The sequence below is a fragment of the Artibeus jamaicensis genome, unplaced genomic scaffold (assembly GCF_021234435.1).
Source record: "Artibeus jamaicensis isolate MK-2021 breed Jamaican fruit bat unplaced genomic scaffold, CSHL_Jam_final contig_76, whole genome shotgun sequence".
Taxonomy (NCBI): Eukaryota; Metazoa; Chordata; class Mammalia; order Chiroptera; family Phyllostomidae; genus Artibeus; species Artibeus jamaicensis.
This window is the reverse complement of record NW_026521954.1, coordinates 242078-265218: the sequence shown is the minus strand read 5'-3', so window position 1 is coordinate 265218 and position 23141 is coordinate 242078. Positions and strand designations below refer to the sequence as shown.

Below are 23141 nucleotides of genomic sequence, written 5' to 3'. Positions count from 1 at the left end.
TCATCCTCTTTCCTTAAAGGCATGCTTTGAAGAGAGAAGTGCAAAGTCTCATGGGTAGGGCTAATGGCCAGAATGACCAACTTGACATAATAAACTAGACCCATCATTTCTCTCCTCCTCTTCATTAGTCCTTCTCATCCTCCATATTCCTGAGTCTTTCTAGGTCTAAGCATTGAAATTAGGCCTCTCTATCCCTCTCGTAAGTACTCAAACAGCCCACAACCCTAATGATTATTTCTTCACAATGTCCACCTCCTCTTTTCCAGTCTCGTTATCATCAGCTCAAGTCATGCTGGGGCCATCTCATGCCTAGACTCTTACAATCACCTCCCAAAGGCCTTTCTTGCTATAATCTACCCCTTTGTGTCTTCCTTTGATTCCATGTCTTTAATATTTGCAATTATCTTCAGAGTGGAGACTTCATTTATTCCATTTCCCTACCTATATTGTAAGCTCCCTGAAGTTAAGTATCATACACATATATTTTGATATCCCTCTTTAAAAAGTCTGGCCTATAATAATTGCTCAATAGACATCTATGAATTTGACAGTCAGTTGGCTCTCACAGTGCTGTGTATAATGCTAGCCTTGTAAAAAAAAAACTTACTTTAAAAAAATCCAATTCTTTAGTTTAGGTCTTGCAAATAGTATTCTGATTTCCTGTACTTAATTTTTACCAGGATAGCTTTTGAAAGATATACTCCTAGGTGACTAGTAATCTATGCAAGACTTCAGCCATTTCTCTAAGATGGCCTTTGGGATTTTCCTAACACAGCTGGATTCATGATTTCAGGCTTTTTTTCAGACTTATGTTCCCTCTAAATGAGTGTGCCAATCCACAGAGTGATCTGTAATTTTATTTGAACATCTGTAGTCTCTAGGGTAGTAGAGGATGGACTACCCTAGACAAAATTATGAAGTACATGGAATTTGTTTTTTACTAAGCTGTGCTTTTCCTTCATGTCTCTCTCAGATATCATTCTCTCGAAATCTAATTCAGCTATAAAATGCCTTTATGTTCTTTCTTTTTTCTATTATTATCAAAACATACTCTTTAAGGCACTGTCTTATCTCTCTGTATCTATGTCTAAAATCTAGTGTATACAAATATATATATTTATTAGCTACTTATTTTTAATAATTATATTTAAATCATATAACAAATATAGTCTGTGATGAAAAGATTTGCAAGAAATAAATAAGTTATTTAAAATCCTACAATACTAAGTGCATTTCCTTCCAGCTGTTTTAATGTATAAATATTGACTTGCATATTTTTTATTATAATTGACAGCATTCTAGACATACAGATCTGTTCTGTTTTTTCATTTACTATTTCAGCAGAACCATATTTTTTCTCAGGACTCTCTTGTTTATGACTAAAAAGGTTCTTAAACATTAATCTGATAGAAGTAGCAGCACAGATACAAGGAACAGATTGATAGCTGTGGAGTAAAGGGGGCAGGACTGGAGGAGAAAAGGTGGAGGGATTAGCCAAAGAACAGACCCAGGTGATCCGTGGACCCAGAGGCCCACTGATATTGCCTGAGGGAGGGGCGTGAGTGGCTGGGTGGAGGTGGGCAAAGTGTGAAAAATCGGGACGACTGTAACAGCATAAACAATAAAATAAAATTAAAAACATTAATCTGGAAGGCTTCCTTTTAAAGGAATATTCTCAAGCACCATCACCCAGAGATTCTAATTCAGTTGGGAACAAATATTCTGTTTTAGCCAACATCCCAGGTGATACTATTATAAGTTATTTAGACCTGAAAAGCTTACTGATTTCTGGAACAAGCAGCTGGTTGATTACTACTCTTTTATCATCATCCTTAACTAGTTCTGCTCTGTTCACAGTACCACACTAAGAATCTGAAAGCCTGAATGAATCCCATTATCTACCCTCCCTCCTTCTACATCCACACCAGAGACTGTCTTCCAGTCATGCAATTCATTACCACTATAAATTTATAATTTTATTCAACCATCTCTAAAATCACTAATGAGCTCCTAATGGGTCAATCTAATTGATGTTTTCAGTATAAATCTGTGCTCAACCCTTTGCAGCATTGTAGGAGACTATTCTGTGTGGCGTGGGCCCAGCTCCCACTCGGAGATGCACAGGACCCACGCCCACGGATAGGTTCTCCCATGGGGAATCAGGCCTGCAATGTGCCTAGGCCACTTTGAGACTTGCTTTTGCTAAAACTCTTCACCCTGAATTGAGACAGAAAGTGCTTACTATAACTTCCTAAAATCCATGCTAAAACTCCCCAGTATGGAGTGTAATTGGTTCAGCCACTTTTCCCTTTGCATTTGCAAATATCTTTCTTCTGTGATGTGATTAGCGGCATTGTCTCCTTTGTTTTCTAAAAGGTAACCACCTAAAGTGAACCTGTGCAATAGTAAATGAGGAACATCATGTAATGTGCCGAGAAACCCAATAAGGGCCATTCACAGCAAGGGCCGCAGATTTTTCTCCCCTTGAGAGAGAAGCCATGCGGTCCCTTTTCCTCCACAGGACTCGGTAGTCCATGTGAATGTCCTGTGTCTCATCCATAATGCCGCAGACACTGCGTGCCAGTGTCCACATCAGAGCATTACAGTGACATGGTTAAAACTCACTTCTCTGTACTTAAATTTTGTTTTTCCTATACAATGCACAACCACTTCTCCCTTCTGATATTTGCAATGTCCAGCTGGCCTTTCTCAAAACCATTCCCTGGCTTCTTTGTATCTACTCATTCAACAGCCCTGACACAGTCCCCTCCCTCTCCAAACTCACTGATTATTCATTTGATCTCTAGTACTTACATTTGAGACACTACCACCTGCAGCTTACACAGATACCTCAAATGTAACAGATTTAACACTGACCTTATCACCTTCTCTTTTCAGACACTGCCAGGGTCTGACCCCTCCAGTATGCCCAATCTCATCAACTCTGGAGTCATCCTCTGTATCACTTCCTCCCCATCCTTTATACACAATAGGTTACAAAGTTTGAGCTAAGACTCAAAATCAGATCATCAAAGCAGACTCCTGTGGCATCAGGTTTCATCAATCATTTAGACCCTAGAGACATGGATAAAACAAAGAGAGATCTGGGACATCCTGCGCGGCGCTCCAGTTCCTTCTTTTCTGCAGAGGATGTTCACTCCCTGGCCTGGAATGAACGATGAAGCATCGAAGGGAGGTTTTATGGGCCTCCTCACATGGACAAAAACATGTAAGTTATAAAGCTTCTAAATTTTATATACTCAGAGAAAAAAATAACTTACATGGTATCCTCCAGGGAGCAAATCCTTTTGTACTTATTTACTATAAGTCATCCTTTAACCAGGGTTATCTGGCACAAGCCTTTACTAGATATGGCCTCCTCTTCCCAGAAAAAGCACTGATCTATTTACTCAGAGAGCCAGTTGACCAGGAGATTGGACCAGGTTGCCTCCTTTCTTTTCTTTCTCTCAAGGTTTCCTCTTGGTAAAAGTAATAAATGAATCATGACTGCCAGATGGTTTGACTCCTTCCCCTCAAAGTTGGATTGACTGTACCACCTACACAGCACTGGAATTCATCTCCTTCTTCCTGAACATGGTGGCTCATGGCTGGTCTGAACCTTTCCAACATCCAAAAACCAACCAAGTAACTTTAGTTTCCCCAACTCCGTGTGTCACCTGCTGCCACAGTTGCTTCCTGAATAAACATATTTGATGATGTCCCTTTCTGTCTTGAAATCCTTTCCCTGATACAAAGTGCACTGCATCCTCTTTCCCTTGCCTACATTTCCAGGTCCCCCCCACACACACATATTCTTCATTTTCTAGCCAAATCAAACTAGTCTCTACCAAGCCATGCCTGGTGACACTCCCAAGCACTCGTGTGGGATGCCCACTGCTCTGTCACTAATCGGCAGTGTCTTCCTTTCCCTAACATCTTCCCTGGACTCTCTCTCCATTTAGTTCAAGCAATAAACAACTCCTCTGTATTCCCATTGTTATTTATAATTAAAATAATTAGCTTTAGAAAACCTTGACTTTGAACAAGTTGCTGTGCCAAGTGGTTTGTATGAATCATATGATTTAATCCTCAAGGCACCTTCTGAAATATATACTATTACTCTATTAATTTTGCAAAAAAGGAAGCCAAGGTTTGGAGACACTAAATGACTTACCCAAAATCACAATTATGCACTAAAAGGGTTAAGATACGAAGGTAGCCCTGGATTGCTCCAAAACCTTCCTTCTTAACCCATCACAATATGTCTCTACTCACCCATCACACAGCTTCCCTAATTAAAGTCAATAAACATTCGCTAAGTGACAATTTGGTGCCAGAGACAGTGACAGGCTTCACTGAATAAGGCACGGAGAGTAAATAACATTTTAAAAACATCACCCTCTGTAACTGCAGAAACAGGAGTTTCAATTTCATTTTAAAAAACCTAGTCAGTCCATAACACCTTTCACTACTTCAATCAAGAAATAGTAACTGAGCATCAGACTCAGAACAAGACTTCACAGGAAGATTGAGCAGAGCTATTATTATAAAATTGCCCTCTTCACTTGATTGGCCAAATCGTCTGCGGCAGGTTTAACAGAAAATTTCCCTGGGGAGTTGAAGTTGCTAGTAATTGCTCTCATTCATGAGTTTTTATGGGAATATTTATGACAATGTACAAGCATTATTACGGTTGCCTGTAATTTTCCTACACCTGACCTACATCTCAAACTTAAATTCACTTTTAATGCCAGGCAGAAGTCACTCATCTGACAAATAGCTGGGGCAGAGCCTCAGCTTGTATCTTACCCGATTCAGAAAAATAAGACAGCTCCTTCCTTAAGCAGATTTTCTTCATATTTTACCTCAGAATAATTTGAGGTAAATTATTTACACCATAGAGTTCAACTGAGGTGCTAAAAACCCCTGACAAGTATCAGCCCATTTAAGCTCAGATGAGAGATGGGAGAATAATCTCAAAGTACACAAGGGGTTTTCATGGAGTCAATAACTAGAAAGTGACAGAAGCAAAAGGTTTCTCCAAATCTTCTGCTTTTCTCTGACCTTTACCAGAATCCATTTACCCTAGAACATCACTACAGCAGTAGTCGAACAACCTAGCAGACGTTCATTTATCCGAGACTCCACCACTTAGAACCACGCACTTGCACAGCATCAACACTCCTCAGGTATTTTTCGTCTTCCAGGTTGTGATCCCACTTCCTGTACTTTCTTCTCAAAGACAATTTGCACTGAAATGACAAGATCAAAATTACTAGTCTCATTTCCACTTTACATACAGTGGTATATAAAGGAATGGGCAGAAAGAGAGTTACACAATGATGTCTTTGCAAAACTGCGATGTGTATGAATATCATATTTGCAGGTATTTGTATGAAAATATTATCTTTCAGGTGTTCTTTTCACATTTAAATGAGATTCAGGATGTGCAGTATGCAGTGAATGGGCCTGCTATATACTGGCAGGAAGAGGCTAGATAGCTGAAAACTAAATTTGCTGATTCCATTGCAGATCCTTCTTCTGGATCTGGTCCACGTCCCATCATTTCTGCCTCCCACAGACTCTCATTCATTGCTCAAGGGAGGGTGAGCACAGGGCAGTGTGGTGTTGTGGGGGAAGTGGCCTATAGCTATGCTGGCAGAGTCTTTACTCTGGGTTCCCTGATTGTGGCAGAGATAGTTCTCCAGGGTGATCTGAAGTCTCATGAACTCAGTCTAGAGTCCATTTCTTTAACTCTTCCTATGATTCCATAAGATAATCTATATCCTTAACAAATCCCTTCAGCTTCAACTAGAGTGCATTTGGTTTTATGTAGCTCAGAAATATAACTTGGATTAGAGAATGTGGATCCCTCCTGCAATAACAAAACCTAAAATATGGTACTAGTTTAATGTGGCAGGGATGCAGTCAGGTGGTTGGCCACAGGATAATGATATTGCAGATGGAAAAACTGGCAACATCTATTATATGATGGTGACCATTTGGTCACATTACGATCTGTTGTAGTTTAGAAGGTAGACACATGCCAACTAAAGCTGCAGCATGAGAGAAAATGCCAGGGAATTTCAGAACATTAGTGTGTCCTGTTTCAATCCTGTTTCCTCAGCAGAGTCTAATAAGGGAGAAAGACCCACCTAGCAAACCCACCAAAAGAGGAAGAAGAGAACACAGCTTTTGGCGAGGAGGCACTCTTTAATCCCTTTGACTGACGCCTCTAAGAGAAGGGGAAGGAGAAATTTGGAAATTTATGGAGCTGACCGACCCAGCTATTTCTATACCCCAAACCCAAGCAGTTAAAGGTTGTGGCTACATAGTAGTAAGTAATCTACCAAGGTGTTACTGTGCTGCTTCAAAAGAGCAGAGTCTCTCACAGGTCAGACTGAACAGCATGGGCATCCAAAACAATAGACAACATTGACTTAAATGCTCAACTGCATGAAATAGCCATAATTTCACAGAGCACGTGAGAGAGAGGGGAGAGAAAGAAAAGAGAGATTGGAAAACGAAGCAGCAACAAAAGAGGGAAACAAGGATGAAAGCTACACAACAGGAAAAAAGAAAAGGAACCGACAAAACACCAAAGCAATAAGCACAACTCGCGGAATATCACTGGAAGTTACTAGAGAACCAACTCCTTTTACTGTGAAAATGGCAAGAAATAAGAAAGAATTATGCATTTCCCCCATCTTCCTTCTATGAACTATATTTTAAGTTTTTGTGGTGTTTTTTTCAGGAAAAGTTCATTATAAAATTCCACCTAGAAATGTGGAAGAAATGACAAAATTAGGAAAATCAAAGTTTGACTGTCTCTAATGTAATGTTTGCACCAGGCCATGGTCATCAGTGACGAAACTGCTAGATAAATGTTGATGAGAATCAGGCAGGCACCAGGGATCAGGCTGTCCCCCCTTGCACCCTTGGATTAACCACCACTGAAAATGGGGCAACTGACACGGGTGAGATAAGTCACAGAGACAAGTACCATATGGCATCACTTACATGTGGAATCTAAAAAAGTTAAACCTGTAAGAAGCAAAGAGTCAAATGGTGGTTACCAGTGGAATGGGGGGCAGGGATAATTGTAGCAGTGTGTAAGGGTACAAACCTGTAACAAGTGGTTATAAGCCACAGAGATCTATGATGAATATAGACAGTAATATTTTACTGTTACCATATAGTGTGATAAGTATCACTATATCAGCAATCATGTAACACTACATAAATATATCAAAGTCACATGCAGTACACCTTAGATTTTTAAAAAGACAACCCAGTTACATGCATGAAAATGTTTACCCTTACCTGCAAAGAGACATCTTAGATGCAGCCTTCAGCAACCAAAACAGGTCAAAATATCCAAGAATTATCTCTGAATGGCTGCCAGCATTTTTCTTAGATATCTTCCTTCAGATACCTAGACTTTCAGCAATTAGAAAACTTACATTCGAAAAGTGTGGCAGAGTTTCAATAGGAGCTGATTGAGTTGATATCTAACATATTATTCCCAAAATTGTGAAGATATGTATGCACTCAAATCCAAGAAACTAGCCTGAGATTTTTGGCCAAATGCCCAAACCTTGAGCAATGTTTGAGCCCACCTGGCCCTTTGACAATTTGTTCTCTTGCGCAAAACTGCTAACAATCAAAGCTAAAAGCCTTCATCAGAAATATATAGAGTATGATTAAGAGGTGATTTGCCTAAATAGAACCCATAGTTTGAGACAGTAACTGCTGAATGACAGTATTCCTGTTAATTATATCGGAATTGACGACTACACAGCACCAGACCTAGAAGAGTGCATTTTTTCCCTAAGCAGTGAAGATCCAACCAGAACACTTATTTTAATAATAAATTACAACTGACTTTACATTTGGTAGGTCAAGAACTTTTTGAAATTTGCACTGATGATAATGATAATAGAAACCAATAATGCTACCAGAGCAATTTTGAATAGATATAACTACCAAATTCCTCAGAGAGAAAAACAGAAATGTAATACAGAGAATTACTATGTACAGCAATTCAATTAGTTATGTATTTTGAGTCCTTTAAGTTAATAAATAGCAATAGCTAATACCTATTAAGCATTTAATTTGTGTTTGATATTCTTCTAAGTGTTATATATATGTATTATTTCACTTAATCTTCATAACAAACCTCTGGGATGGGTGCTGTATTTTTTCTCACTCTCCTTCAGGAGAGAGATTGAATTATTTATCCAATATCTCAAAGCTCAAGCCAGAATTTGACAAGGAATCTGACTAAGAAATATTAAACTATTCATAGTGTTGAGAGGTTTTGCTTCTTAGGCATGAGGCCCAATAAATTCTGGTATTGTCATTCCTTCAGTACAGTACTGCTTTTCCTAGTCCACTTGTACCAGAAATCAGACATGTCTCATCACACGAAATGGTGAGAAGGAGCAATATCTATCAATTTCATTTTGCTCAAGGTTTTTTGTATTATAACTGCTGAAAGTAACACAATTGAATGGTTAAATCACTTACTATTCTAGTACCTGAAGTCAACACTATATATTTCTTTATTACATTATTTTATTGTCTTTAACTAGTTTTTCCTATATAAGTAGTTTTTTTAAATTTTTTATTGTTGTTCAATTACAGCTGTGAAAATTTTTGCATTATGTTAGCAACAGCATTTGAAGTTTAACTAGTGAATAAATGAACTAATGAGCATCCTACTGGTTATCATGAAACTATGCGCACTTATTGCCAACAAACCTTAACACAGGTTAATGAATATAAGTGAACCTGATATGGTATTATTGATCATGAAACAGTAATACCTGTTAGGTTTATTTTAAGGTACTTCTCAAAAAATAAGCATAGAGATATCACTATAACATTAACAGTCCTCACTTTTGCAAATACCCATCAGGACAGCCAGATACTTCCTGAACTGACATCCCACCACAACAAGACCTGAGCATGTCTGGGGGAAGCAGCCACTCCACACTCTATGATTCTTTGAAAAGCAAGTACTGGACAACACGGGTGCAGGTGGGCTGCAGCATCAGGCATTTGCCCAACCTCCTTCATATACTAAAAAGATAAGTCCACTGATTCTAGATATTTTATGCCTTCTATCCCACCAACCACTTAACTATAAATAAATGCATGTATGTGCCTGTGCATATGAATCCATGTATATGTTTATAATTCTAACAGCTTCATTTATAACACTATTTTAATCTGTCCATATTTTAGCTAACATTTCATTTATTTTCACTTTTATAGGCACCTGTGTAACAACTTCTCATGCCATTACTCTGCTTTTACTAATACACAGAATAACTCCTCAAAACATAATTCACTATGGCATAAAGTCCACTGTGATCACATTAAAGACAAGGTCTCTGTCATTCATATTTATATGTCTTGCCCCAAGCTGCAGCCTGGTAATTGCTCAATAAGTACAATTTAAATTGAAGTGAAACTAAATCTCAATTCAATAACTATCCTAATGGAACCTCCAGCATCTCTGGGTCAGTCATTAGTTTTCACTTTCATTTAAAAAACAAATACTTACTGAGTTCTTAATATGCTCCTAGCCACTACCCTGGCAGCTAAGAACACAAAATTGAGACCTGGTGCCAACTCTCAAGGAAAGTAAGCTGAGGAGAAACATCGACATGAAAATAGATAATTGTATTATCTAGCAATTCTACTCGAGATATATACCCAAAGGAAATGAAAACAGGATCACAAATAGATATCTGAACTGTTATGTTCATTGCAGAGTTACACAAAATGGCTAAGATTAGGAAACAGCAAAGTGCCCATCAAGGAATGAATGGATAAAGAAAAGGTGATACACACACAATAGAATATGAGTCAGGCATGAGAAAAAAAGGAAATCCTGCCATTTGTGACAACAAATGGATGGAAGTCCATGGATGGACTTCAATGCATTATAAATGAAATAAGTCTAACAGAGAAAGAAAAACACTATGTGATATCACTTATACGTGTAATCTAAGAAAAGCTGAGCTCATAGACACAGAGTAAGGACGGTGGTTACCAAAGGATGGGAAGTGGTCTTGGAGAACAGGGGGCTGGCCAAAGAGTACAGCATGCAGTTGAAAGAGGAGTGATTTCTGGGGACCTAGTGCACAGCATTAGCATTATAATTAATAATACTGTACTATCTATTTGAAAGTTGCTATGAGAGTGAATCTGAGATGTCCTCACCACAAAAAGGAAATGCTAGTTACTTGATGTGGTAGAGGTGTCAGCAAACACTACAGTGGTCATCACGTCACAACAGATAAAGTATCATGTGTTATGTAAACGTATACAATGTTATATGTCAATTATATCTCAACAAAGCTGGAAAAGGTAAGATGCATCAAGAAAGAGAAGCAGACACCACTTCAAATTGTAGGACATGCAGTGAGGCCCTTTGTTCAGTACGCTATTAAAAAAGAGAGGAGTGCAGAGGTTAAATGTAGACAGATACTGCAGCAAGGTGAGACCTAGTATTATACGGCTAGGCTATGTGTTGCAAAACCAATGGGTTAGTAAAGCTCATCATAAAATACTTCATACGGACTTTGTTTTTCGAAGTACAAAAGACAGTTCACTTCATTGGACAATTATGTTTCGTGACATGCTCACTTGCGGAAACCAATGATGAGAAGTGTACAGATAACAGGCACAGAGCATGTGCACCCAAGTCAGCAACTGGAAGTTCATCATCACCCTTGGAGCCTACGTATTTAACTTCTGGTTGCAGTGACTTTGAAGTCCTGAGAGTAAAATCGCTCTCTTCTTTAGGTGAGTCCTTGCAAAACCTGAGGCGGGGCAGCCCCACTACTGAAAGAAGGAACTCATTAGAGAGACCACCAGCGGGTCCTGCAGTATTCCAGCTGCTCACAACCAAATGTCCACTCAGACACCCTGAAGTTAATTTATATGAGGCTTTTAAAATATGTATAATTAAATGTAGATTCAAAAGTAATCCAAAATGCTAATTTTCAAGGATTTCAAGTTTATTCATATATATTGCATTAGAAATATAAAAATATGTATATATATTTTCACAATACTTTAAGGCTTCAGAATCGTTAAAGCCAATCCCAATGCTCAACAGGTACATGACACATTTTTGAACCTAACTATACCGAGTATATAATTTAAATGGTGTTAATGAATATTTGGGACTGATAAAAGGTATATAATTAAGAAAATTGATTTCAACTAAAATACCCTCTTTATTTTGCCACCTTCTAAAAAATGTGTTTCATCACACAAGGTAAAATTAATTTTCTGCATAAGAAGAGCATACAACTACCTTAAGACTTTCCATTTAAGTGGAATGTTACAAAAAGTAAACAAAGTTGCACATAAAACACATCACAAATGGAGGTACTTAGTAAATGTTCTTATTACTGCACATTCTGTACTTTAAAAACAATCAAATGTTTCCTAAGCTTGCAGGGAAAATATTCAACACTAATATTTATAATATTGCCTGTGGCAAAGGACTTGCATTATACTTTATTATATAAGAAGACAATAAAAAAGTTAACGTCATGGAGGAAATGTCATTAAATGTGTCAACTTATTAAATGTATTGAGTATAAAACAAAACAAAGACAGCAGACGAACCATCTACATACTATAAACCATAACTTTTAAAAATATTTACCATCTATGTACACATATAATGAAGACTGGAAGGAAACAAACCAAGATTTCATTAGCAATTACTATTGATCATTTTAAAATTTTTACTTTTCTTGTATAAAAGTCCTAAAACTGCCTATGCCATTTTCACACTCACACACACACACACACACACACACACACACACACACACACACACACACAGTGTGATTTCTAGTATTCTGAGCTATAAAAGAAAGAACTTTGCCAAATAAGGCTTGCAATACCATTTGGTCTTTCAACTTCCTCATTTGCACACCAATGGACCAACAAGAAGCTGTAGAAATGGCAGCCCGCAAAGGGAACACCCAACACTATAAAAAAGATCAAGTTTAGAGACAGTACTGTGCCAGAATAAAAGTTTAATGCCCTCAGATAGGAAGCAATGTCCTGCCACAGCCAACAAGGTTTTTGTGCTCCAAGGTTTTTGTCTTTTTTGTTTGCTTTATTATTGCAATTATTTGCATGAAACAAGAGTCTTGCTGTTTTATAAAGCTGTCTTTTCCTTTTTCTTATTCCCTGATCCAAAGGTCATTCAACCATGTGGTTTCAGGAAAAATTTTTACATTATGATTATAAAAATAACTAATACATTTTCAGGAGGAAAAGAACCAACTTAAAAAGTGATTAACAAAGTTGTTTTCTATAAAACAATGTTTGGTAATAAAAGTAGATATGTTTTTAAACTGGAAAATAACATAATTTAAAATATATTCATCTAAATACATTGTTTCTTAGAAACATTGTATTTTTTGAAGGTGTCTCTTAGAAAGATTTTAATTCAACAGCCCTGATAACATAGAATTGAATAGCTGTTTTACCATTTCCAACTTGACTAGATTTCTTCAACCCAACCAAATGAATTAAATCAGAATTTGAAAGAGATGATATAAAAATATAGTAAGACAAATTAGATTTCACAGCCTAGTTCAGTAATAGCATGAATGTTTAATTAATTTTATGTATCACAACAAAAAGGATACACCAAACTTAAAGAATACCAAGAGAAATCCTAAAGAAAAGTGTACTTTTGTACAACATACTACTCAGCCAACAAAACTGGAAGCACTGTTAAGAGAAGACCAATTAAGCCCTGGCTGGTGTAGTTCAGTGGACTGAGCATGGGCTGTGAACCAAAAGGTCACCCTTGGATTCCCAGTCAAGGCACATGCCTGGGTTGTGGGCCAGGTCCCCAGTGGGGGCCATGTGAAAGGCAACCACACATTGATGTTTCTCTCCCTCTCTTTCTCCTTCCCATCCCCTCTCTCTAAAAATAAATAAATAAATAAATAAACAAACAAACAAACAAATAAGAGAAGACCAATTAATCAAGACTATGTGTCTGTAAACTTACTGATTATGAGACAAAAATGATGCATGCAATGCTTGCCAGTTTTAAGTATCAGTGGCCCATGTACCACATTCCAAGCAGATAACTATGTATTGTCTATGTAATATAATGCCAATGTTTTGCCTCCCAGATATTGTTAAAAACAGCCATAAATACCCTTAACAGAAACACTCTATAATAAAGACCAATAAATTGCTATTTTTCTTCAAGAAAGGACAATCCATCTTAAGTATTAGAAGAGTAATATAAAGTACTTAGTATATGTTGCAGAGCCTAAAAGACTTGATAAAATAATGAGTTAAGACTCAGAATATCCCTGACTGGTGTGGCTGCCCTGACTGGTATGTCTTAGGAGGCTGGGCATCATGCAACAAACTGAAAGGTTGATGGTTCAACTCCTGGTCCAGGCACATGCCTGGTTAGAGGTTTGCCAGAGGCAACGGATGGAAGTTTCTCTCACACATCGATGTTTCTCTCCCTCTCTTTCTCCCTCCCTCCCCCTCTCTTTAAAAAATAAATAAATAAAATCTTTATAAAAAAGACTCAGAATGGATGTGTCCGTGTAGCCAAATGAAGCTGGTATTAAATGTTTAATGGCCTGTATATAACCTTTAGCATTAGAACACAATGGCTTGGATACAAGCACTTAAGGAGATACAAATCTTGCTCAGTGCTTGTCAGAAAATACTGCCAAAGTCTCAGGTCCTGGTGGAGAGCACTAAAACACTTCTTGGCCTTGAATCAGAAAAGAATTCTCCTGGAGTTAATCCAAAAACACTAACTGGAATATGATTGGCAAAGCTAGAAGTCTTGAACTTGGCCTGAAAAAAATCACAGTTCCAGGAAAGAAGTTGGTTATTAAATTGCTTGTTTCACACTTCTGAAAGTTTATTATGCTGTCATTTAATTGGCAAATAAATTTCTAATTAACTTTATAATTAAATCCACCATACTTATTATAAAATTAAAATTTAATATCAACAAGAATAATAAAGCCTGTACTCTCTTAATTATAATTCTTAACAGTTAACCTTTGTTAAGCTTTTATCATAGGTCAAACACTATTCTAAGCATTTTACATGTATTCTCAAATACTATTAAGTTGGTACTATAGTATGTTAGACAGATGAGGAAACTGAGACATACACGAAATAAATAATTTAACCAATATCACACATTTGCTAAATAGCAAGTGTATAAACTACAATTCCATAGAGTTTAGTGAAGGTTCAAACTAAGTTCACATGTAGCCTGAATGTAGAAAGGTGTTAAAATGACTATGCATGTTATATACTACATAAATATGTGTTGAAAGTATTGTGTCAAAAGGGAAGTTTATCCGATAATTTTGTTTTTAATGAATAACACTGATATTCATTTTCAAGAGAGACCACGAAACAATATAATTACATGCTCTATACTTACTCCAGAAGTGAAATATTCTGAATTGCAAATATCTCTTAAGTTGTTATCTTATTAGTTAAATTGACTGAGTTTCCAACTTCAGTACACTCCTTTAAAACATTTTTTCATACTTTAGAGATAACCTTTTGTTACTTCTTTATAACAAAACTAATGGACACTTTTAAGCCCACAACTTTCTCAAGGAAAAAGAAAAACCAAACCTGGAAGAAATATGCAAGAAACAAAACTGCAGAACACTTACCCTTATCTTCTCTAACAAAAATCACTAACCACAAGAAAGTCAAAAGTTCATTTCATCTCTTCTGAAATGCTTGAAAATATATCCATGTTGAAATCACATAAATGTTTAAGGTCTAAAATGTTAATAAAGTTCCCACTTATAAGAGATAAAATGTAAAGAGTAATGCTAAATATAGTTTAATTACCTCATATCTATATTAGAGAAGCCTTATTATACATAAGCAATAAAATAATACATTTGTTTTGGTGGTTTTTCTCTTATTGAGCAATAAGAAATACTACTTTGATATAATTAAGATGATTAGGTTCTTATCTACCAACAGAGGATACTTCCTCTGTTGAAATGGCTTTCTCAAAATACTCAGCATTATTATAAAAGACAACCTCACTCTAAGGCCAAGCCTGCTGTGTCTTGTCACCCTACCTACGAGGTTACTAGAATATAAAATAGCACCTTCCAATCAACCGTGCAGCTATGCGAGAAGACATTCTTTCCACTTCTCAAGTCAAAATAAAGTGCAGAAAATTGTCTAGTTCCAGAACAGTGAGTAAATTACCAAAATAAATACATACAATTAAAGCTGGTCTGTTTCATAAGCGGTCATGGCTACTCTCTCTAATAGCAAATGTCAAAGCTTTTTGTGTCTTGCAGAAGGAAATCCATTTGCCAAATGCTGCATCCCAGATGGCTTTTCATTTTCCCAAATAGCTCTCTAGATGTGGTCCTGCTAGCTTTCTAAAACGCCACTGAGAATTGAGCCTGTCCCGCCTCCCCATCCCCCACACCCCAGTGATTTTTGGCTGAGTTCTTGAACTTGATCCACAGGGCCCCCTCCCTAAGTGCACTGCACAAAGCATCATGCCAAACGCTTTCTAAATCCTTTCCCTCATTCCCTGGGTTCAGAGTATCCCAGGGTTTATTGCCCCTGGGAAAGGAGACTCAACTCCCCTTTCGCAGCTGAGACGCCCAGAAGGAAAACACAATCTCTCTTTCTCTCTCTTTCACACACACACACACACACACACACACACACACACACGCACGCAGGCACACGCAAACACCAAGTCCCTGCTTGGCAAAAACCACTCAGACTCCTCAGTTCCCTCCACTCTCCCCGTCCAAATCATGGAGCAATTACACATAACGAGTGGCGCGGAAATAAATACGAGGTTTCTCTGGGTCGATGGAGACCTCTTTCCCACCAGCCGCTCTCAGACCCCGGGCCCCGGAGGGACTCTGGAGGCACATTCATCGCTTCTCAAGTTGCCCCCTTCCGAAATCGCCCCTAATTGGACTCTCCTGCGCCACACCAGCACTAAGAGGAGGTAATCCTGGCGGTGCGCGGCGATGCCTCCATGCCAACCTGCCCTCTGGAGAGGAAGCACTGAGATTCACAGAAGCTGATCCCCGGGAGTCCCGCAGAAGTGGAGAGGAGAACTACGCTCCCAGCCGGGGCTCCCAGGTTCCCTCCCTGCCCTCCGCAGTAGAAGGGAGCCCAGAGATTCCAGATGCAGGGCAGGGACAGGGCAAGTTCAATGAAGTTAAGAAAGAGGACTGCGTGGGAACTCGTGCTTCTGAAAAACAAGAGGGGAGCGATCGCGCAGGAGAAAGCGCAAACCCTGTCTGCTACGCGACCGGGGCGTGCCAGGGGACCTCTGGCATCTATTAATTTGCCAGCTCCCTCTGGGACACCAGCCCGTCCGGATTCTTGGAGGGCCGGGAAATGCGGAGACTGTGCACTTACGGAAAAAGATGTACTCCGTGTAGCTGCTCCAGATCTTGTCGTCGCGGTACTGGTTGACGAAGGCGGCGGTGCCCGAGGAGTTACACGCCACCATGTGGAAGCCAGCCTCGGACAGGCGATCGAACGCCTGCTCCAAGTAGGTGAACTTGAGGTAGAAGCGGGACGTGTACTTCTCTGGAGGTCTGTCGGGGTCGCGGCTCTCGTTGAGCGTGTCACCGAACACCTCCTTGGCCAGCGCGATGCGTCCGCACACCATGATGCGCGCCACCCGCCGAAACTTGGCATCTGCCTGGTTGTCGCGAACTGTGGTGTAGGAGCCACGGTAGCCCAGCGTGAGGAAGCCCGAGCGCTTGTCCAGAGCGCCCCCGCCGCCGGGCGCTCCGGGGCCCGAGGGCGCGGCGGCCGCCGCCCCCCGAAGCAGGAGCGCGTCGCTGCTCCCCTGCGAGACGTTGTCGTCCAGGTCGCTCTGGCAGCCCTCGTCGTTGAGCGAGTTCTGCTTGGTGACCTTGGGCGAAAGCAGCTTGACCAGGTCGGTGAGCTGGAAGTACTCGGCCTCGCGCAGGAGGCGCTCCTTCTCCGGAAAGTGCTCGGGCAGCGCGAGCTGCTTGTCCCGCAGATAATCCAGCACGTACCTGAACAGGAAGCCGTCCCGGTCGATGAAGAACCGCGCCCGGCTGTCCCTGGGCAGCTCGCCCCGGCGTCGCGCGCCGCCCCGGGGGCTGGAGGGGGAGAACATACTGGCCAGAGTGCTGTCCGGGACGCTGAGCAGCGTCGAGTGCTTGGTCACATACACCTGGCCGCCCACGTTCAGCTCCACCACCTCCGGGAAGGGCGAGGGCGCGCAGAGCCCCGGGGCGGCGGCCGCCGACGACCCTGGAGAGCTGGACGAAGAGACCATCTCGCTAATGGGCAGGATGGTGCTGCCGGCGCTGCTCGTGTCCTTCAAAGCCATGGTCCGCCCCGCCGCCGGCCAGGGGACCCGGGAGAGCCGCACTTTCTCGTTCCCGGAGCCCGCGCCCTGCACCCGCGGCGGCCCCCGGCCTTGACGTGCGCCTGGTGCGCCTTCGGACCGGACAGCAAGTTCCTCGGGCCCGGGCGGCTGGGTTCAGGGCTTGGGGCGGCGGTGGCGGCCGCGGCGCTCCGGCTCCATCGGGGGAGCGAAGCGCGGGAGCGGAGCTCAGCGGGAACCGCGGCGGCGGAGGTGATGGCGGTGGAAGAGCCGGGAGGAGCGGCTGCTTCTCGGGGCGACGGCGTGAAGTGTGCGAGACACTTGCAAGAGGCTCTCAGCGCCGCCGCTCGGCTCTCCGCGGGGAGGGCGAGAGGAGGGGTCGGAGCCACGGAAACTCGCGGCCCCAGCAGCTCGCCGGCGCGCCGCGAGTCCCGAGCGCGGACCGTGGCGCTAACTACTCCTCGCAGCCCGGGAGGCGGCACTGACGTCAAGCCCGGGACCGGGACTCGAGCCACAGCTGTCATTTAAAGAGATAAGCGCCCGCCGCCGGCTCCGGGCTCCGACGCCAGGGGGCGGGGCCGGGGTCCCAGCCGGAGGAGGTGCTCCCGGGGCGGTGAGGCCGGGGAGGGGAGCGGGGCGTTCACAGAACAAATGGGAAAAGGGACAGTCCTGCCCCTCCGCTCAGCCCCACCTTCCGGACGGATTGCTCCCTCCTTCTTTCCCTGTTTTTCCTTCCTTTCTTCCTTCGTCCCTGTTCACCCAGTAAAACCACTTTGTTTGTTTTTTCCCTCTTATATTATAGTGTAAAGTGGACTGGGGCCGGGCGGGGAGGAGGGTTGGATTATAACAACAACAACAAAAAGCCAATCTTCTAATCTTTAATTACTATGTTGGCTGAGAGCAGTGATTGTAAAAAGACTGAGTGGGGGTGAATCCTTTATAGTGGTTTTACTATAGTTTTTAAAGTGCAGTGCGAAATGCCGGCAGCGCAGGTCTGTTACAATCATATGTCACGATTAGGTATTTAACTCCATGTGCTACATACAGTTGAAGAATTTTTAGGAATAAAACCTGATTTTGGTTCCCAAAACGAATAAAGGATTGTATGTAAAGTGATTATTCTTTCATCTTTTCAGTATTCGATTCACAGGAGATGCTTAGTAAGTGTTTACGGAGGAAGGGACAGAGCCAGGAAGGACATGATTCTGTTGGTTCCTAGTCTCCATCCAGTACGGATCATCCTTTCATTAATCTCCCCACTTCCCTTTCGCTTCCATCGATCAAGAGAAATGGCTTATGTTTTATTGGTCGTTTAACCCCATGGATCAAGTCACAAATCAAAATTATATGAATTTTCATTGCATATGGCAAAAGTACAGTCTGAAAGATTAGCAATATTTGTCATAAAGAATGGTGATAAAAATGCAAATGATGATTTTTTTATGGTGTGGAAGAATCAAACATATTATCCATCTTTTTGTGTTCATAGATATACAGAACCATTAATTTATAAAGTGCAAATGTGAAAACAGTATACTCTGATACAAAGTTTCTTCAAACATTATCATACTAATACAGATAAACTTTATCCATTAACACCTAAAGTAATACAGAGATTTTAATGTTTTTTAAAGAAATTTTAATATCTACTTAAGATTCCTTATCTTTGAATCCATCAAAAACAAAGTGCTGGATTTGTGATAAAAGTTTTTTATAAGTAACATATTATTCTTTCAAGCATTGCAAACTATGTTCAATTCAATAATCCTTATTGGCTACCTCAATAGAAAATGTTACACCAATTTTGAAGTTATATTACCAATGAAAAAGCACAATATATTTGCCAAAGAACTAAGACTTAAAAGTGGGTTTGTGATAAGCATCTTCATGTAATCTTTTCATTTAAGCATATTGTCTCCCCAAATTTACAAACTGATTAATTAAATTAATAAGTAGAACTGACTTTACTCTTCTTCATTTAAAAGCTAAAATCAGAAAACTTTTGGGATTTAAAATAATAGTTTGTGGAAAGATGAATTAATAGAAGCTTTATAACCTTTATACATGAATAAATAATAATAGCTCAAACCACTAATAAAGCCCCTTGATCATAAGGCGAATGTCCCTAATGATAAGCATGGTGCAGACCACAGAACTGTAACACAGTGGATATATAATAAATATGCATATGCATACACATATATCAGGTCTCCAAAATTATCAGGGTGAAATCCACCTTAATTTTTTTTAATTTTATAAAATGTGTTATAAAATAAAATGGTCTAAAATTCTATTTTAAATGATTCATCTTAGAAAGTCTTAATGAATTGCATTGTGTGATATATTGCTTCTTAAAATAATCCTTTTCACATCTACTGAACACTTTTCCTTCCTCCCTCCCTCCCCATAGTCCCCTTACTCTCACCCCTTCCCCCAAGGATACCCTCCAACCAAACTGTAAACTGAACAAGTTACAGGTCCAGAATGTCCTTACCTGTTATTCTTCTTTCTGCTAGAAATGTCCTTTAATTTCCAGAAGTTCTTTAATCTTTTTCCTTTCTTCACTTCTTCTTTTAGGACTCAGGTTAAATAACACTTCTCTGGAAATCTTTTTACCAAACTAGGTTAAGTTTCATCCTAAGATGTCAAGCACCCAGAGCTTACACATGGATAATGTTTATCACAAGGATGTGTCATTGCTGGGTGTCTATCCAACAGGAAACAGTCAATTACTATTCATCGAATGCTTGCCGCATAGAAATGTGTTCATATCATGAATGTATGACAAATCATGAACTATATGCTAGACATCTGGCTAAGTGGTGAGATTGTAGAAATGAGTAAGACTCAGTCTTTCACAATTAAAATCAGAAAAAGTGAGAACAGAATCTGATTTAAAACATCTCAGTTTTATATTTGTTGGGGCTAATTTTGTGTCCCAACATTATGGTTTATTCTTGAGAGTATTCCATGTGCACTGGAGAAGAATGTATAATCTGGTGTTCTGGGGTGAAAGGTTCTGTAAATGCCAATTATGTCCATTTGGTTTAATATGACATGGCATATAACACAGAAAGCAACAAATGAATGAACAAGGGAAACAAGCAAAAACTCATAGACACAGACAACAGTATGGTGGTTCCCAGAGGGAAGGGTTTGGATGGTAGTAAAAGGGTAAAAGGGGGCCAAATACATGGTGATGGGGGGATATTTGACTTTGGGTGGTGGGCACACAATGCAATACATGAATGATGTATCATAGAATTGCACAGTTGAAAACTATATAATTTTATTAATCAATGTCACTTTAATACTTTCAATTAAAGATAAGTAAAAACTCAGATCTAAAATAGAAGGGAAAGCAAGAAAGAGACAATATTAAGACAGTTATTTTTGGTGGACTGAGTAATCAACACCACATACTATCGTCAAACTTCTCTGATTACAAACTATACTAGATCATTCTACATTCCCAACACACTTTAAAATAACACAGCCAAACCTGTGTGTCTCTACAAGTACCACCACCTTTCCAAAAAAGATATACTGAGTCCAGGTTTTAACAAATAATTTATAATTTAAAATAAACTTGATATTTTTCACTAGGCTGAGAATTACTTGAAGGTAGAGACTATCTTGATTTCATTAGGGCAAGGAGAACACAGAAGGTAACAACGAGATTTAGACTCCAGTAGAGAACCGTGTTAAAATCTTTGTCTTTGAATAGCTTTGTGATCTGAAATTTACTTAACCTCTCTGAACCTGGTTCCTTGTGGGTACAGTGGAAATAATAAAAACCATAGACTTCTCACCGGGATGATGCCACCATAAGAGTACCATTCAGATTTGATGGGGTGTACTGTATTTATTATGTCTCTTTTATACCATTCCTCCAGGGGATGAGAACAGGGCCACCACTTAAGCAGATAGACCCAAGATCCGAAAGCAGATGACAGATTGTAATAGTGTTATAGGAAAATGAAGCAACCAGACACCAAGGAATTCTGGAGTACGAGGTTTATTAACGTGTACATACGCATAGTAATCAATCTCCAAAGTCTGAGCCCCGAACAAAGGATTCTTGGGGTTAATATAGTCTATGGGGTCCTCCTGTCTACGTAGCAAAGCGAGATACAGAAGCAGAATGCGGTAATTAGGTCTATCTACTGAGCAGAAGCAGAGTTAAAAGGCTAAATGTGAAAATTAGTTCTATCAGCGGGGGTGCTAGTCCCAGTCCTTGTGACTATCCTGCTGTTATCACTCTCCCAGGGCGCCTGGGGTTTTGGGTGAACAAAGGTTTTCCAAAGCTTCCCACATCAATAGCTCTACCTACCTTCCTTTCAGTTGTCTGGCCCCTAAGGTTTGAGGTAGCACTACCCCACCACCATGAACACCTCCACACTACCCCCAGCATGTCCTTCACTGCCTGTAGTCATTGTTAGCTCTCTCGTTGCACTTTAACATCCTAGACATTGATGTAATTTCATTGATATAATTTACCTTGGTCTTATATTCTTTTTTACTTTGCTCAGTCTTTGGACTGTGGTCTAATTATCCCTATATTGTGCTTGTCTACAAGGCCAACTGCACTTTTAATTTTCAGAGCCCCATCTGGTAACTATTTATCTTGGACAAGGCAGTTGAAAGTATTACAAAAAAAAATCCTCAAGTATTTATAATTCTAAACAGAGCCTGATTTTTTTTCCAAAACATCTTTGCAGTTTTTAGAGCAGTACTTTCCTGTAAAAATGTGTAAACCACATATCTAAAATTAAAGTTTCTAATATCCTCATTAAAAATGTAAAAATGAAATATATATATAACTTTATTTTTATAGTATATTTTATTTAGCTGGTCCAAAATATTATCATTTTATGTAATCAATAGGAAAATGCGTTAATGATGTAATTTAGATGTTTCCATAATAGATCATGTATTTTACACTTCTAACACCCCTCCATTAGGACTAGCAATATGTCACATGCTCAATAGCCACATGTGCCTAGTGGCTGTCGTCTGGTATAGCCCAGCTCTTGAGCTCTGACTCTTAAACACCTAATTGTTTTGAGAATCAGTAAAGGCAATGTGCATTATTAAAAATGTGTTATAGGACTTGTCATGAGAGGAGGCTGGAATTTCACAGTTGAATAGAATCGTTAACACATGGAATGGGGACCTTGAGGCATTCCTCTAACCAATGCCCACACACACAAAAAAGTGAGGAAAATCTTTAAAGAGAAAAGAGAAAATAATGTATACAATCTCAGTGGAAGAATTTTGATTTGTTTCCCTTTCCCACCCATCACAATCCCCATAATGGTAAAATCTGAGTGAGGTTTCTTTTCATTCTTGTGAAAAGTGGGCCAAGCCAAGGGCCTATTGATTCTTGGGAAGTAAAATGTTTGCTGCCAGACCAGGGCCAACACTGGTACAAACAAGGCCGAATATAAGATGGAAACAACCTTCTACAAATTCAACAACTGCTGCAGAATCTAGTTTACCTCGAAATCTCACCTACCAGTTTTGAGAATTAAAATGATGCTCTGAAATGGAAACCTTTGCAAATGAGGTATTTAAGAAACTGAGTATCAGTGCTTGACATGCATGTTATATGGCATAATTCCAGGAATTTAAATATCTTAATATAATGTGATGTGAGTTCTTGTCCTGAAGCACTATTAAAGGTTAGGGTGATACTTGGTAAAAATCTATGACATTAAAT

The 23141-nt window shown here is 39.9% G+C and overlaps 1 protein-coding gene across 2 annotated transcripts in view; it reads right to left on the bottom strand.

The window, feature by feature from the left end:
• Positions 1–17891, bottom strand: part of KCTD8 (potassium channel tetramerization domain containing 8) — a 206200-nt gene extending 188309 nt beyond the window's left edge. For both annotated transcript variants that reach the window (XM_037151668.2, XM_053672469.1), the window contains exon 1: positions 16471–17891. In XM_037151668.2, coding sequence (XP_037007563.1) covers positions 16471–17422 — 952 coding nt within the window. In that variant the 5' untranslated portion in view covers positions 17423–17891. The remainder of the gene's footprint in view (positions 1–16470) is intronic.
• Positions 17892–23141: the final 5250 nt, after the last annotated feature.